Here is a 15,125-nt window from a genome sequence, read left to right as displayed (position 1 = left end):
AAAGGCTCTGGTGGGGAGACAGGAATGATAAGGAAATTCTGGGAAGATGAAATCTGTCTACCAGAAAGAAATTGTTCATTGAATGAATGAGCATGGGACTTTGAGTCAGGACCCTTGGGTCTAGTTGCAGAATTGGTGACTTCTAGGGAGACGGCGGCAGTGGTGGTGACAGTGGGGGTATTTATCAGGTGTTTACAGCCAGGCTTTACTGCTTTATATAACTTAATCCTCACCCTAATCTCAGGGGGTGCATTCTATTACGGACAATAGATTTAGCAAGGTACAGACTCTTTCTGCCTCAGAGTCTCAAAGCTAGTTACTAAGCACCTGAGTTTGAACCCAGGCTTTCTGACTACACCGTCTGTGAGCCACTATTACACTGACTTCCTCCTTCGATTGGTTTCATCTGCCTGAAACACAGTAGCTTCATCTGTAAAATGATCACTCAATTAGTGTGAAGTTGAAGGCAGAGGAAGCATAAGCTTAAAGGAGTCCGTGTCAGATTTCCCATTCCAAGGAGATGAAGTCTGCCCCTTTTGGGGTGGGAAGAGCAGGTATCAAGAGAACATTTTCCAAAGAAAGAGGTCTCTGGCTTGTACCCCTTTGGAAAGAATGACTCACTGATAGTGTTTAGTATCAAATCTAGTTTTAATCTATGTCAAGTCCTCCTCCCTCCCACCCATGCCCCCCCACCCCACTGTCTTCACAGGGTACTGGTGAGCGGCCGTGATGGCCTCCTCTCCCCCTGGAATCGGAGGTATTGGCAATAGCAGTTGCCCGGTGCTAAGAGGCCTTAGGGCAGAAATCATGGGCCACTGGTACCCTGCAGCTGCAGGAGGAGCCTCACCCCTCCTGGGGAGGGTGTGGGACGAGGGCCCAGGAGAAGGGTCTAGGGGACTCCTGATTGCAGGGGTTTCCTGTTTGAAAGCAGGAAATAGGAGCTAATGGAGTCCAAGAACAAAAGTTGCCTTTTAAGTAGAACATAGGATGGGGAGCTGGAACCTCATTAGCCACTGATAACTTCCAGCGCCACTTGGGCGAGGGAAAAGGAGCACAAGAGGCATCAAAGGTTCAGTGCTAGCCGGAGCAGCCCCCCTTTCTTTCTTTCTGCCCCCTCTTCCCCCAGCCCCGTGCAGGGGAAGGCCACAGGCAGGAGAGGATGGACTGGAGCCTGTACTCTCTTCACTCAGCCTTCTTGGGCACTCGGCCCATCTTGGTGCGGATGTTTCGTAGGAGGAAGAAGGCAGCTGTGCTGGCTCCACAGATCACTTCAGCCACCCAGAAGGCTGTGCTCCAGCTATAGTGCTTGGCAATGGTGCTGAAGGGCAGCCCAGCCAGAAAGCCGCCCACTGCCAAGGAGGAGGGGGAGAGCCTGGGTCACTTGTGAGGCTAGAGTCAGCGGGGCTTGCCCCAGCCTCTAGCTAGCCTACGTGCAAGGCACGGGGGATGACGTAGACACTCTAGAGGCACCACTTACCATTGGCCATGAGTCCCACAATGGCGTGGGAGGTGCCGCACAGGTTGGGAGGGGCGCTCTCATTGGCTATAACTCCAAACAAGGCAATGGGACCGTAAGAAGAGAAACCAAACACGGCTCCCAACACGAGGATCCAGAGCTGCAAGGACAGTGCAGGGTGGCATTTAGAGTCTGAGCAAGCCTACCCACCTACCTCTAGCCAGAGGAGAGAACAATGCTCGGCCTGAGGAACAAATGATTGTAGTCAGGAGACAGTGACCTCCCTCACCCCACTTCCTGATACAATGGACAGGGCCGAGCTAGAGGAATGGGGCCACACTGAGCCAACCTGAGGGCCTGGGTGGGTAGGTGAAGCAGAGACAGAAGCCATCCCTCCCAGTTAGATGCTCTCTCAGAACTGATGCTAGCTGCACTGGCTAGGGGCAAGGCAGACAGGGTAGGACAAGGGGGAGACAAAGGAGGAAAACCACAGATAAGGCACCTCGTGCTCCGTAAAGCCTGTGAGCTCAGCGAGAGGGTGAAGAGCTGGAGTCCAGAAAGCAACATCCTAGAGAAGCCAGGGAAGAGAAGAAAACCAGGCCCCAAGTCCAGGAGGAGCACCGACAGTACAGAGGACACGAGGCAAAGCAGAACAGAAAGAGAAATCTGACAGGCAGAGAAGGGCCAGGGAGCTCGACAGTCGGCGGCCCTTGCGCTCTCCTCATTTACCTTGGGAGAGTCACTGGTCACAGTCACCCGGAAGAGGTACATGGACACAGTCATGCCAGCCATCATGAACAGCAGCAGGCCATGGCGAGGGTTCCCGTAGATGGACAGCCCTGCCTGTGGATGCAGGCCCGCAACATCAGGCCCTGAAAGCAGCAGAGAACCTCCGCCCCCGGACTCTGACACCGCAGGGCTTCTGCTGACAGGTCTTTGGCAATCCCACCACAGTTCTTGGCCCGGGGCAGCCCTGGGAGGCCCTGGGACCTGCTTATTACGTTCTGAGGCCAAACTCCACCACGTCCCCTCCTCCACTGCGGGGACACGTGCTGGCAAGCTGCACCTAGCCTCTCCTCAACTCCAGTTTTCCTGGGGCTGGAGAGAAGCCCACTGCCAGGCTGAGAGAAACTCTGGCTCTCCTGGACATCCGTTAAAACCCCTTCCCCAAGAGCCTTACCTTGCCTCCACACCCTCAGCAAGTAAGAGTAGCCTGGAATCGTTCCAAACGCCCCCCACTCATATGCCAGCCTGCCCGTGCCCCAGGGGTCCCGCCTCTCTGGTGCCTGTCCCAGTCATGCTGGGAAGATTCAAAGGAACCCTCCTCCTTCCTGTCCCTCCTGCCCACTCACCTTTGCCATGGCCCGGTCTGACAGGTAGCCAGCTGCGATGCTGCCTACAAGGCCCCCAACTTCCAGGGCACTCATGTAGGAGCTACCTGGAGTAGGGAGTTGTGGTGGGAAGAGGGAAAGGAGGGGTGGAAGGGTGTTAAACACACTGGGCTTGTCCCAGATTGGCTGAAACCCAGAGAGGTACAGGGTCCCCAAGGGTGACCAGCCGCAGCTGTCTGAGTGGTGCCTGGCCTCAGGGAAAGAAGAAAGGGATAAAGAGAAGCTGGGCCTGAATTTCACATCCCCTTCGTGGATTCCTGCTCCCTAGGCCCACCCCTGCTCCAACACTCGTCTTACCCACGAGGACGGACTGTCCTTTCTCCTGGATAAGGAAGAACTGGCCCCAGTCGGTACAGCAGGTCTTTACGCCAAATACCACAAGGTAGCCAGTGGAGAGCACCCACAGGTAGGGGGACAGCAGCAGCTCCTGTAAGGTGCTCTCCTCCTTCAAGGAGCCTGGGGGCAGGAGGAGGCCGGGCCTCAGGCTCTGCTCCTGCTGCTCTGCCTGAACCGAGCCCCCCCCCCCACTCATTAACCAGCCACAGGGCCAGAGTCCATCCACGTAGCCAGGGACCGGCAGGAAGGCACCCCTTCACCCACTGCTCTGCCCTGACCCCTCCACCGCAAGCCTCAGCAGATGAGAGAACCTGAGGACCAGGGCGTGTGGTGGAAGGCACCCAAGCCACTTAAACTTGGGATGCTGTCCGAGACAGGGAAGTCTGGCTCTGCTGTGAGGAAGGACCAGGATATAACATGAGTCACAGCATGCGTTGGCTCTGCCACTTGTCTGGTACTTAAGTGTCTCGGAACAGAGTTTTATTTACTCCCCACCGACTCACCATCACCATCCCTCCCCCTACAGTCATTGGCTAGCCCAGGGCCAGGCAGACAGCCAGTCCTCAGTGAAAGTCTGCCAAATGAATGATGAATGAAGGGACCCCAATGATCGGCTTGGGTGGGCGCTCACCCTTCTTGCCCTTGGAGGGGGTGGGGTCCAAGTTTCGGAGTCCGACATCGGCAGGTTCATTGTGAATGAGCAGGAGACAGAGGAAGGAGACGACCACACAGAGGGCCCCAGACAGGGCCAGCGTGCTTCGCCAGCTGTAGCTCTGGGCGAGGATGGTTGCCAGGATAGGGCCCAGCCCTCCAGCCAGGTTCATGCTGGCGGACAGAATGGCCCACCAAGTGCCAAACTGAGATGGCTCGAACCACTGTGGGGCAGAGGGGGACGGAGTGGGTGCCGCATTAAACACACTGAAGGGGAGGGTCAGGTGGGGCAGACCTAGGAGCTCACGTTACAGGGATGAGGAAGAGGGCGCTTCTACTTGGCAGGGCCAATTCCCTCATCTGCCACCTGATCCCACCATGTTTAGCTCCTAAAATATCTTGACCAGCAATAGGAGCTGGACTGGAACTCCCAAGGAACTGCTCTGGGATGGGGGTGCTGGGGCTCCCACATGCTCTTTAGGCACCGTCTACCCCAGTCTAGACAGGCGCCTCGGAAGCAGACACTCACCTTCCGCAGGATCTTCCCACACGGAGGCCAGCCCAGCCCCTGTGCCAGGCCATTGAGGAACCACAGAGCAGCAAAGACAGGTACCGTGGAGCTCCAGGAAAACACTATATTGAGCAAGCCGACCAGGAGCAGCCCCGAAGAGAAGAGCCAGCGAGCACTCATCTGGTCGGACAGCACCCCGCTCACAAACTTGCTGATGGCATAGGCTGCCGACTGGCTGCTGGTGATGAGCCCTGCAGGGGGCGGGGGAGAGCAGGAAGCAGGACACCTGGGGAGTTAGGGGCCGGGGCAAAGGCACAGGAGGGACGGAGGAAGGGTTAGGCTTGGGGTCAGGTGTGTAGAGGTGCCCGGCAGGTGAGATAGGTTCCCTCCCAGACAGGAGGAGCGTGTGCTGGAATCACGGGTCCCGCTCCTCCTCACCACCAGCGCTAGCCCCGGGCTGACCCATGACTTCTCAGCCTCCTGGAGAGGTCCAGCTGCCGCTGTCAGGAGGCAAGAAGAGGGCAGCCCCCCTCCCTGGGATTTACAAATGCCTGATGACATTTCCCCCTCACGCTGGATGCCAACCCAGGGCTTCTAGAAGTTCTGTTACCCCACCTCTGAACATGGGGTGAAGAGCTTAGAATTGGAGTCAAGGACCTTCTTCCTCCTGAAAAGTTGCCTGGTGGGCCGTGAAGTTATTTTGCCGACTCCTGAGTTCCCACTGCTCACAACGGCAGTGGCCAGCATGCCCCCCCTCCCCAGTGTGGAAACTGCTCAGAACGCCCTTAAACACACTCAGAATAAGCCATGCCTCTGGGGGCACTCGTGGGTCACAGACACACAGACACACATCAGACGAGCCGCACTCCTCAGACACGCAGAGAGCACACGCCTAGTTCTGCGCCCATTCCCGGCTGCGTGGTCAGAGTCCCTCAGCCGGCACCTGCAGGCTGCTCGCCGTCCTCTCTGTGCACACACCCTCCCCACTGCCACTAACACCCGACTTGGCCTACTAGTCCTGGGGCCCAGGGCCCACCCCCTGCCCTTCCAGGGCTCACCCAAGTCATCCTTGTCCAGAGGGATCTCCTCCACCAAGGACGGCATGACAAAGGAGAAGGTCTTGCGGTTGAAGTAGTACAGGCTGTAGCCTCCAAACATGGCTGAGAAGATCACGGTGCGGTAATAGCCGTAGCCTTGGGCCGCCATGCTGGAGCGGAGCAGGCCCCACTGTCCGGGACCCGGAGCCTCTGACCACAGCTCCTGCCCGTGGCTCTCTCAGCGCCCAGATCTGCTGAGTTAGGCTTTTCTTGCTCCCTCCTCCACCCAGCCTCCCAGGCTCCCTTTATAGCCACCTTCTGGACAATCATTAAGCCTGGGGCGGCTTGTAGGGAACCCAGTGTCCTGAAGGAGACAAGAAAACAGCAGATTACTGACGGCGAAGCGGTGGGGGCTGAACGGTGGGAGCTGGAGGGGGTCCCGGAGGGAGGCACTGCCCGTGAGCCGGTTGGAGCCAGCATGCTGTGTCCCCAGAACTTCGACTTTTTTCCGCTTTACCTTGTCCGCCCGCCTGTGAAACCAGCTGTGATTAAAGGCTCAACCTAATTACTTTTGTCTGCAGGAGCCCAGGGGAGGCAGGGGTGGGATAAGCAGAGATGCCCTCTCTAGCCCTGCTCCCTCAGTCACCTACCTTCTCATTCATTCAACCAAGAAGTTTACTGGAGGGTTTACTGGTTGCCAAGTACTGCACCGGTGCCGGGTTAATTTACACACACACACACACACACACACTCAATTAAACACATATCCCCAACAGCCCGACTCCCAAGTCTTCGTAGGACCGACTCAAGCCCTGTAACTCCCAATGCTCAGCACACATGGGGGTGTAACTGTTTATGGATAGTTGCAGACCTGTAAGCGAGAGAAACTTCCCTTTGCAGGCCCTGTGTTGCACTGAAAGCCCTCCTAAAGGCTGGGGTCGTGGAGCGGCCACTCAGCGGTCTCTGATCCCTTTATCCTGTAACGTCAGGATGGGGTGCCCTCTGGCCGGCTGGGGGCTGCAGGGTCTGCGACAGAACGGCCCGTGGGCGGGAAGGTGCACCCGCGGACTTCAGGCGGCAGTGCCGAGCTAGCCCGCTTCCCAGGGCCCCGGCAACACGCCCCCGGCTTTTCCGCTCAGTTGGGAAAGCAAGTGCAGAAGGTGTAGGCGCGAGCGGAGCAGGCGAGCACGTAGTCTCCCGGAGGCCTCTCGCTTCGGGCTCCGAGTGGCTCAGCCCGGCAGGATGGGCCAGGCGCAGGCTCTCGGCACCTGCCCAGCCCCGTGTCCTCAAGCTACCCGGGACACCCGACTCGGGCTGGAAGCCCGCGGGCCCGGGTGCGGGAGCTGGAGAGGTGCGGGGACACCGGACTGGTGCGACAAAAAGAAGCAGGTGCGTGCTGGTCACGGGCAGCGCCTCGGAGGCCCCCAGACTCAGGAACTGCCCCCACCCGGGAAGGGACAGCTGCAGGAACAGCTCCGGTTTGTATCGGAAGTTAGGGCAACCTTTGTTGGGGCTCTAACAAAGGAGCCCAAAGACCCGAGACTCCCCCTCCAGCCCCGCCTTCAGGCGGCGCCCCTCCCCCGCATTCAGCCCGCTACCTGAACGCCGGCGGGAAGCCGGAGTAGAATAGAGCGGGGCGGCAGGGCCCGCGGGCGCATGCGCGTGCGCTGGGGGCGGGGCCTCCGCTTGCGCCTTGCTGGCTGAGGGCCAAGTCCACCCCTCAGCGTTTAGTCTTAGTCCTGTGGGTTCGACAGGTCCTTGGGCAACGACAGCGCCCCCTAGGGGCTGGATTCGTATGTTCCCTTCTTAACTGATGGCGTTCAACAAATCCATTTTTAGTGAGTGCCTCCCACTCCCACTGTCCCCGCGTTGTTCACAATCTGGGAAAGGTCTTGTAGAGAGCGCAGTCTTTTCTGTAACAAATTAAGGCAGTCCTCAATAAGCACAATATGAACATGTAACTTGTAATCAGACTGTTGGCAACGGGGTTAAGATAAAATAGACGGAGTGTTTAAAGTGCCTGGCAGGAAATAAACCTTAAATTCTAACCCAGACCCACTACATTTTAACAGTGTGACCTTGGGTAATAATCTCTATGAGCCCCAGTTTCTTACAAACCTCATAGATTTGTTGTGAGGACTCAGAAGAAGATTTAAAAAAAAAGATTGTAATTTTTAAAGTACTCTCTACACCCAATGTGGGGCTTGAACTCACAACTGGGAGATCAAGAGTCGCATGCTGCACCAACTGAATCAGCCAGGCGCCCCTCAATTGAAGATTTAGATAAGAATTAAGAAAATTTAGATAATTGCTTTCATAGAGACCGCTGGAGAGTTGCTGAAAGAAGTTTAAGTGTTCCAAAGTTGACAGCAAAGATGTTTTAAATTGGGAAGGTGGTCAGGGAAGAGAGGAGAAGCCTGCAATCTGCCACTAGCCCAAGCAGTGCCACTCCGAAGGCCTCATGAAAGATTTTTAAATGGGATTATAAAACACTAAAGTATTATGATAACAACACTCAACGTACAATCCTTGGTTGGATTCTGATGAGAACCGTGAAGGTGATCAGCGTTTCCCCTCACTTCTGTCTGGGTACCAGAAACGATGAATGCTGTCAGGGATTCCCATCCACACAGGGGTAAAGCATTCGGCCTCCCAGATGGGGATCTTGGCTCTAGCCAATTGGGAGAAGCCGATTCAGGAGAAGACAGGAAATTAATGAAGAATTGGAGTCTTGGTATCAGCAAAGTACGGATAGTATATTATCAGGAAGATATTGAGGGCATTGTAGACTTGGCTTCAGTGAGGTAGGAGATAGAAGGTGATGTGGCTGGAGGTGATAATGATGATGATGATGATGATTCACCTGATCCTGAAAGTCCAGGTGACTCAGAAAGTGATTCAGAGAGAAAGAATCTGCTAAAGAACTCCAAGCTACCGAGCGCCCTGATGAAGTGAAGGATCTTAAACAAAACTAAAAGACAACCTACCGAATGGGACAAGATATTTGGAAATGACATGTCCAATAAAACATTAACATCCAAAATATATAAAGAACTTCTGCAGCTCAACACCAAAAATAATAATAATAAAATAATAATCAAATTTAAAAATGGGTGCAAGAGGGGCACCTGGCTGGCTCAGTCAATAGAACATGTGACTCTTCATCTTGGGGCTGTGAGTTCAAGCCCAATGCTGGGTATAGAGATTACTCAAAAATAAATAACAGGGGCACCTGGGTGGCTCAGTCGGTTAAACATCTGCCTTTGGCTCAGGTCATGATCCCAGGGTCCTGGGATGGAGCCCTGCGTCGGGCTCCCCGCTCAGTGGCGAGTCTGCTTCTCCCTCTGCCCCTCTGCCCCGCTTGTGTGCGTGCTCTCTCTCTCTCTCTCGAATATAAATAAAATCTTTAAAAATAAATAAGCTTTTAAAATTTTAATTTAAAAAATGGGTGGAAGACATGAACAGACATTTCTCCAAAGAAGACACCCAGATAGCCAACAGACACATGAAAAGATGCTCAACAGCACTCATCATCAGAGAAACTCAAATCAAAACCACAATGAGTTATCACTTCACACCTGTCAGAATGGCTAAGATCAAAAACACAAGAAACAAGTGTTGGCGAGGATGTGGAGGAAAAGGACATCTTGTGCCCTGTAGGCGGGAACGCAAACTGGTGCAGCCACTGTGGAAAACAGTATGGAGGGTCCTCAAAAAATTAAAAATAGAATTACCATATAATCCAGTAATTCCACTACTGGGCACTAACCCAAAGAATATGAAAACACGAATTCCAAAAACTATGTGCCCCTCTATGTTTACTGCAGCATTATTTACAATAACCAAATAATGGAAGCAGCACAAGTGCCCATCAATAGATGAATGGATAAAGAAGATGTGGCATATATACATATATATAATGGAATACTTCTCGGCTGTAAAAAAAGAATGAAATCTTGCCATTTGCAACAACATGGATGGAGCTAGACAGTATTATGCTAAGTGATAGAAGTCAAAGAAAGATAAATACCACATGAATTCACTCGTGTGGAATTTAAGACACAAAACGAATGAACAAATTCAAGAGACAAACCAAAAAACAGACTGTTAACTATAGAGATCACACTGATGGCTGCCAGAGGGGAGGCAGGTGGGGGAACGGGTGAAATGGGTGAAGTGGATTAAGAGTGCACTTACCATGATGAGCACTGAGTAATATATGGAATTGTTGAACCACTCTATTGTACACCTGAAACTAACATGACACTATGTTAATGATACTGGAATAAAAATAAAAATAAATATAAATAAAAGTAAGCCTTATTATTATGACACACAGTGGAGGACTGCTCATAGAGCAGAGACCTTTACATTATAATTACTTAAAAGGCCCTATTAAATAGGGCCTTTTAAATAATTACAAAAAGTGTTTGCCTTCAGATGCCATGGGTCACACTTTTATGGGCATGAATATAACTATCTTTGCAAAGAGTTGTATAAAACAATAAATACAATACTCAATTTCCTTTCATATTAACACCATCAAACTTTTTTTTTAAGATTTTATTTATTTATTTGACAGAGAGAGAGAACACAAGCAGGGGGAGCGAGAGGGAGAAGTAGGCTTCCCGCTGAGCAAGGAGCCTGATGGGGCTCAATCCCAGGACCCTGGGATCATGACCTCAGCCGAAGGCAGACGCCTAACAGCTGAGCCACCCAGGCGCCCCAGGGAGGAGTAGTTTTAAAGCCTTTCCAGATATTCGTGAATATTCTATTTTGATACTACACTAAGCTAGACAAGTGTTGGTTTCTTAAAGATCGGCTGCAATGCAGAATCTGAAACCAAATCAATGAAGTTTTCATATTCCGATAAGTTAAAAATCTGTTGGTCTATCTTGCACTAAAAATGGATATTTTACACATGCATTATTATTTTTTTTTTTAGATAGAGTGTGTGCGTGCAGTGAGGGGAGGGGCAGGGGGGAGAGAGAATCCCAAGCAGGCTCCGCGCCCACCACAGAGCCCCGTGCAGGGCTTGATCTCGTGACCCTGAGATCATAACCTGAGCCGAAATCAAAGTCGGACGCTCAACCGACTGAGCCACCCAGGCGCCCCGCATGCATGATTTTAACATCACGTGTTGGTCATTTGGAAATGAATTATGCAGATCTTCCCAATGTTAATGCATTTCATTACACAATACCAAAACGAATGATATTTGGTAATATCACCACTGATTTTTGGAAAAGCGTTAAAAAAGTAAGAAGCCGTCAAGCTCAAATTTTACTTTTGGCAACAAATACGGTCAGTTGTTTTCCTTGAAGTGACGGGATCATTTTGTTCATTTTGGAGAAAATGTCTGCCAAATATCCAAGTCCCAATAACCGGAGCTTGTTTCTCAGGTGTTCTTGCCAGTAAAACTGGTGTTCCGTGAAAAAAAGAGGCTAATTCAGCCCGCAGCTCAAACAAATGTATAGATGTGTTTACTTGGGGCAACCACTGTATTCCAGCAGAAGTACTAATTTAGTACTTTACAAAAGATGTGTACTCCAGAGTTGAGATTAATAAGAGTAATGGTTTCCCCTGCTTTGTCAAGGACAGTCTTAAGTGAACCTGCCTTTCTTGTCTTTCTTTGAGTGTGGCAGTGAAGAAAACCACGATTACCTATATGGCTTGATGCCATGGTCTTGATTCACTCCAAGGGGCCCGCAGCTAAATCTTTCATTGCTTTTACACTATCGGGGCAGATGTGAAAAAAAAAAAGGCAAATTACATCTCAGTATTATTAAGAAGATAACTGTGTCCTCCCTGACTCCCTAAAAAAGTCCTCAGGGGTCCAAAGATTGCACTTGGAGAACCACTGCTTTAGTCCAACCAAGATTTGAGTGGATTTGATTGGACCCTTTGTGAAGGGTGGTATAGCTCACGTTTACCCTTATTTCTAGAGTACAGTCCCTCAGGGGCCCTAACTTAACGCCAGGGCTGTTTTTCAGGACAGCCTTCTTGGAGGGTTTGGAGGTCTAATTTTGTCCACCGCTGCCCCCAGTACTAGGAGGCTTCCGAAAGCTGGGCTTCGCCTCTCTCTCAGCAGCTTCTCTCAAATTGGCAAATGCCTTAGTGATGCAAACACCACCAAATGTTGAACTCGCTTCTTTGGGACCTTGACCCCCGTGGCAGACTGATTGCAAAAAACAGCCACAATTCTTCATCTCTAGGAGATATATACGATGGAATATTGCTCCGCCATAAAAAAGAAGGAAATCCTATCATTTGTGACAGCATGTTTGAAATGGGAGGGCATTATGCTGAGTGAAATAGTCAAGACAGAGAAGGACACATATTGCATGCTATTACTTACATATGGAGTTTTTTAAAAAGGTGGGGGGCACCTGGCTGGCTCCGTCGGTGGAGCGTGCAACTCTTAATCCTTGGGGTTGTGAGCTCGAGCCCTGCGTGGGGTGTAGAGATTACTTAAACAAACAAATAAGCAAAAAGGTCAAACTCATAGTAACAGAGAGTAGAATGGTGATCGTCAGGGGTTGGGGGCTGAGAGAAATGGGGAGAGGTTGGTCAAGCATTTAGTTATAAGATGAATAAGTTCTGAGGATCTAACGATTTACAGCATTGTGACTAAGTTAATAATACTGTATTGTATCTCCCTTATCTATGGGGGACACATTCCAAGACCCCCAGTGGATGCCTGAAACTGCAGATAGTACTAAACCCTATGTCTACTGTTTTTCCTATGTGTACACAGTTATGATAACTTTTAATTTAAAAATTAGGCACAGTAAGAGATTAATAACAATAATTTATTAATTATAAATTAATTCTTAAAATGAAACAATTAAAACAAGATACATTAATAAGAATTGTGGGAATGTGGTTTTTCTCTCTCTCTCAAAATATCTTATTGTACTGTACTCACCCTTCTTATGATGATGACGTGAGACGATAAAGTGCCCACACGCTGAGGGGCACCTGGGTGGCTCAGTCAGTGGAGCATGTGACTCCTGATCTTGATCTCGGGATCATGAGTTCAAGCCCTACATTAGGCCTAGGGCTTACTTACTTAAAAGAAAAAAAGTGCCTCCGTGATGAGATGAGATGAGGTATATGACTTAGGCATCACGGTCTACCCCTGGCTGCTACTGACCTTCTGAAGACACACGAGGAAGACCGTCCGCTTCCAGACCACAGTTGATCCCTGGTAATTGAGATCACGAGTAACTGAAACCACGGAAAGAGAAATCATGGACAAGAACTTGAAATTTGCTGAGAGTGTATCTTAATGTTCTCACACACACACACAAAAGCTAACAATGTGAGGTGATAGGTGTATTAATTGTGGGAGTCATTTCTCAACATGTATATCAAATCATCACTTTGTACACTTGAAATACATTATATTTGTCAATTATACTTCAATCAAGCTGGGAGGAATATTTTTTTTAAAGATGATCTTCACCTATCCTAACTACTTACTAGAAGCAGTTACTTGTAAGTTTCAAATGTTCTCTACAGTTCTTTATACACAATGCTTGGCACTCAAAGACAAGCAAACAGGAAGTGAAAAAGACAAGAATTAAGTGCCCATCAGGAAAAAAGTACTAAATGGAAACATACCTGCAGGGAATTTAGGTAATAGTTATCAAACCCAGATTTTAAGATAAATGTGATTAATATCTCCAAGAAGTCAGATGACCAGCAGAGACCTAGAAATTGTGAAAGATACTCACTTGGATACTCTTAAACTGAAAAATACAATAACTGGAAGTAAGACTAGATCAGGCACAGGTGAGGAAAGAATCAGAAGATAATTAAGAAAGCAAAAGCCAAAACAAAAAACTATATTATATAATTGTAATGGTTAATTTTATATGTCAACTTAGAGGTGCTTTGGATGAGATTAAGATTTAAATCAGTGACCTTTGGGTAAAGCAGTTTGCCCTCTATAATGTGGGTGGGCCTCATCCAATCAGTTGAAGGCCTGAAGAGAACAAAAAGATTGACCTTCCCTGAGCAAGAAGGAATTGTCCAGCCGACTGCCTTCAGACTTCATTAGCATCTCAGGTTGCCTTTGGACTGGAACTGCTCCATTGGCTCTCCTAGGTGTCCACCTTGCTGATTTCGAACTCTCTAGCCTCCATAACTGTGTGAGCCAATTCCTTATAATAAATCTTTCTATATGTATACACACCCTATTGGTTCTATTTCTCCAGAGAACCTTGACTAATACCATAATAATCCAGAATGAAAGTTATTGACGATATCAACACGTGGGTGGTAACTATAGGAGGTAAGACTAAGGAATTTATCTTGTTAGTGGGGATAATATCAATTTTGAAAAGCTAAGGACAGAAAAAACAAACATAAGTTTGGGTCTTAATAATTAAGGAACAGGGGCATTTGGCTGGCTTAGTCAGTGCAGCGTGATCTCAGGTTGTGAGTTCAAGCCCCATAGTGGGTGTAGAGATTACTTAAAACTAAAAAAATCTTTAAAAAAAAAACAAGGAACAAATACCAGAATAATCAAAATAGAATATGTAGCTTTCAAACAGGCAACAATTTTTAAAAATTAGTCCATCCAATAGAGAGTAGGATATGGTAAGGAAAAAAATAAAGATGGGTGAAAAAAGTCTAATAGTCTATAACTGGAATTATAATAAAGATAAAGGGATTAAGTTCACCTATCAAAAACAGAGATGCTGGGAATGTTAACAAAAGTAAAATACAATCTTCTGATTCTCAGTCAAGAAACTGTTAACATTATTACTCCAAAGAAAACTGGATAGTTGGGAGATTGGGGGGGGAGGTGTAGGAGAGAGATTTTATCTTGCACATCTTTAAGAATCTTTTGAATTTTCAATGAGTTGTCTGTTTAAAAGAAATGTAATCACACTGAAATAATATGTCAATCAAAGAAGAAGTCAATGGAAATTAGATAAAATTTAGAATTGGAAAATAATAAAAATATTGCATATTAAAACTTCTAGACTACAGTAACAGGATATTTGGAGGAAATTATAGACTTACATGCTTATATTGGAAAAGTGGCTGGAAGTGAATAGGCTAAATGTTCAACTTAAGATATGGTTTTTTTGTTTTGTTTTGTTTTTGTTTTTTTTAAGATTTTATTTATTCATTCGACAGAGAGAGAGAAACAGCCAGCAAGAGAGGGAACACAAGCAGGGGGAGTGGGAGAGGAAGAAGCAGGCTTGATCCCAGAACGCCAGGATCACGCCCTGAGCCGAAGGCAGATGCTTAACGACTGAGCCACCCAGGCGCCCCTTAAGATATGTTTTTAAAAGAGGAAAAATCCAAAGAAAATAGAAGAAATCAGAAGAGCAAAAGTTAATGAACTAGAAACCAACCAAAATACAATGTATCAAAGCCAGATTCTGACAAGCTAAAACTAGGAAATACTCTGAATTTCACTGATTAAGGACAAAACAGGGGGTGCTTGGATGGCTCAGTCAGAAGAGCATGTGACTCTTGATCTCGGGGTTGTAAGTTCAAGCCCCATGTTGGGTGTAGAGATTACTTAAAAATAAAATCTTTTTAAAAAGAAATGTCTACTCAAACCCTTGCCAATTTTTTTTTTAACTGGGCTGTCTTCTTATTGTTGAGTTGTAGGTGTTCTTTTTGTATTCTGGACACTATAATCTTATCAGATACATGGTTTGCAAATATTTTCTTCCATTTTGTGGGCTGATTTTTCACTCTCTTGATGGGGTCCTCTG

At 48.5% G+C, this 15,125-nt stretch overlaps 1 protein-coding gene across 2 annotated transcripts; it reads right to left on the bottom strand.

The window, feature by feature from the left end:
- Nucleotides 1-633: 633 nt before the first annotated feature.
- SLC37A4 (solute carrier family 37 member 4) lies at nt 634-7,050 on the bottom strand. Of its 2 annotated transcripts, none has more exons than XM_008689993.2 (9): nt 6,981-7,050; nt 5,404-5,746; nt 4,364-4,596; nt 3,815-4,058; nt 3,145-3,303; nt 2,809-2,894; nt 2,186-2,299; nt 1,478-1,616; nt 634-1,349 (listed from the first exon to the last, which is right to left on the bottom strand). In XM_008689993.2, exons 2-9 carry the CDS (start codon nt 5,549-5,551, stop codon nt 1,183-1,185), a joined length of 1,290 nt encoding a protein of 429 aa, XP_008688215.1. In that variant the 5' UTR covers nt 5,552-5,746; nt 6,981-7,050; the 3' UTR covers nt 634-1,182. The 2 variants fall into 2 exon arrangements, with proteins under 2 accessions (XP_008688215.1, XP_040487077.1); XM_040631143.1 differs by lacking the exon at nt 6,981-7,050 and adding an exon at nt 6,254-6,644.
- Between the last annotated feature and the right edge of the window lie 8,075 nt (nt 7,051-15,125).

This window comes from Ursus maritimus, unplaced genomic scaffold, assembly GCF_017311325.1.
Source record: "Ursus maritimus isolate PB19 unplaced genomic scaffold, ASM1731132v1 scaffold_16, whole genome shotgun sequence".
Lineage (NCBI taxonomy): Eukaryota > Metazoa > Chordata > Mammalia > Carnivora > Ursidae > Ursus > Ursus maritimus.
The sequence above is the reverse complement of the archived record's forward strand: the minus strand, read 5'-3'. Positions and strand labels throughout refer to the sequence as shown.

Coding starts and splice junctions, on each gene's coding strand:
- SLC37A4 (XM_008689993.2), bottom strand. CDS start 5,551: ATGGCGGCCCAAGGCTACGGCTATTACCGCACCGTGATCTTCTCAGCC. Junction 4,597..5,403: donor TCTGGACAAGGATGACTTGG/GTGAGCCCTGGA, acceptor CGCCCCCTGCAG/GGCTCATCACCAGCAGCCAG. Junction 2,300..2,808: donor CAGACCGGGCCATGGCAAAG/GTGAGTGGGCAG, acceptor CTGCATCCACAG/GCAGGGCTGTCCATCTACGG.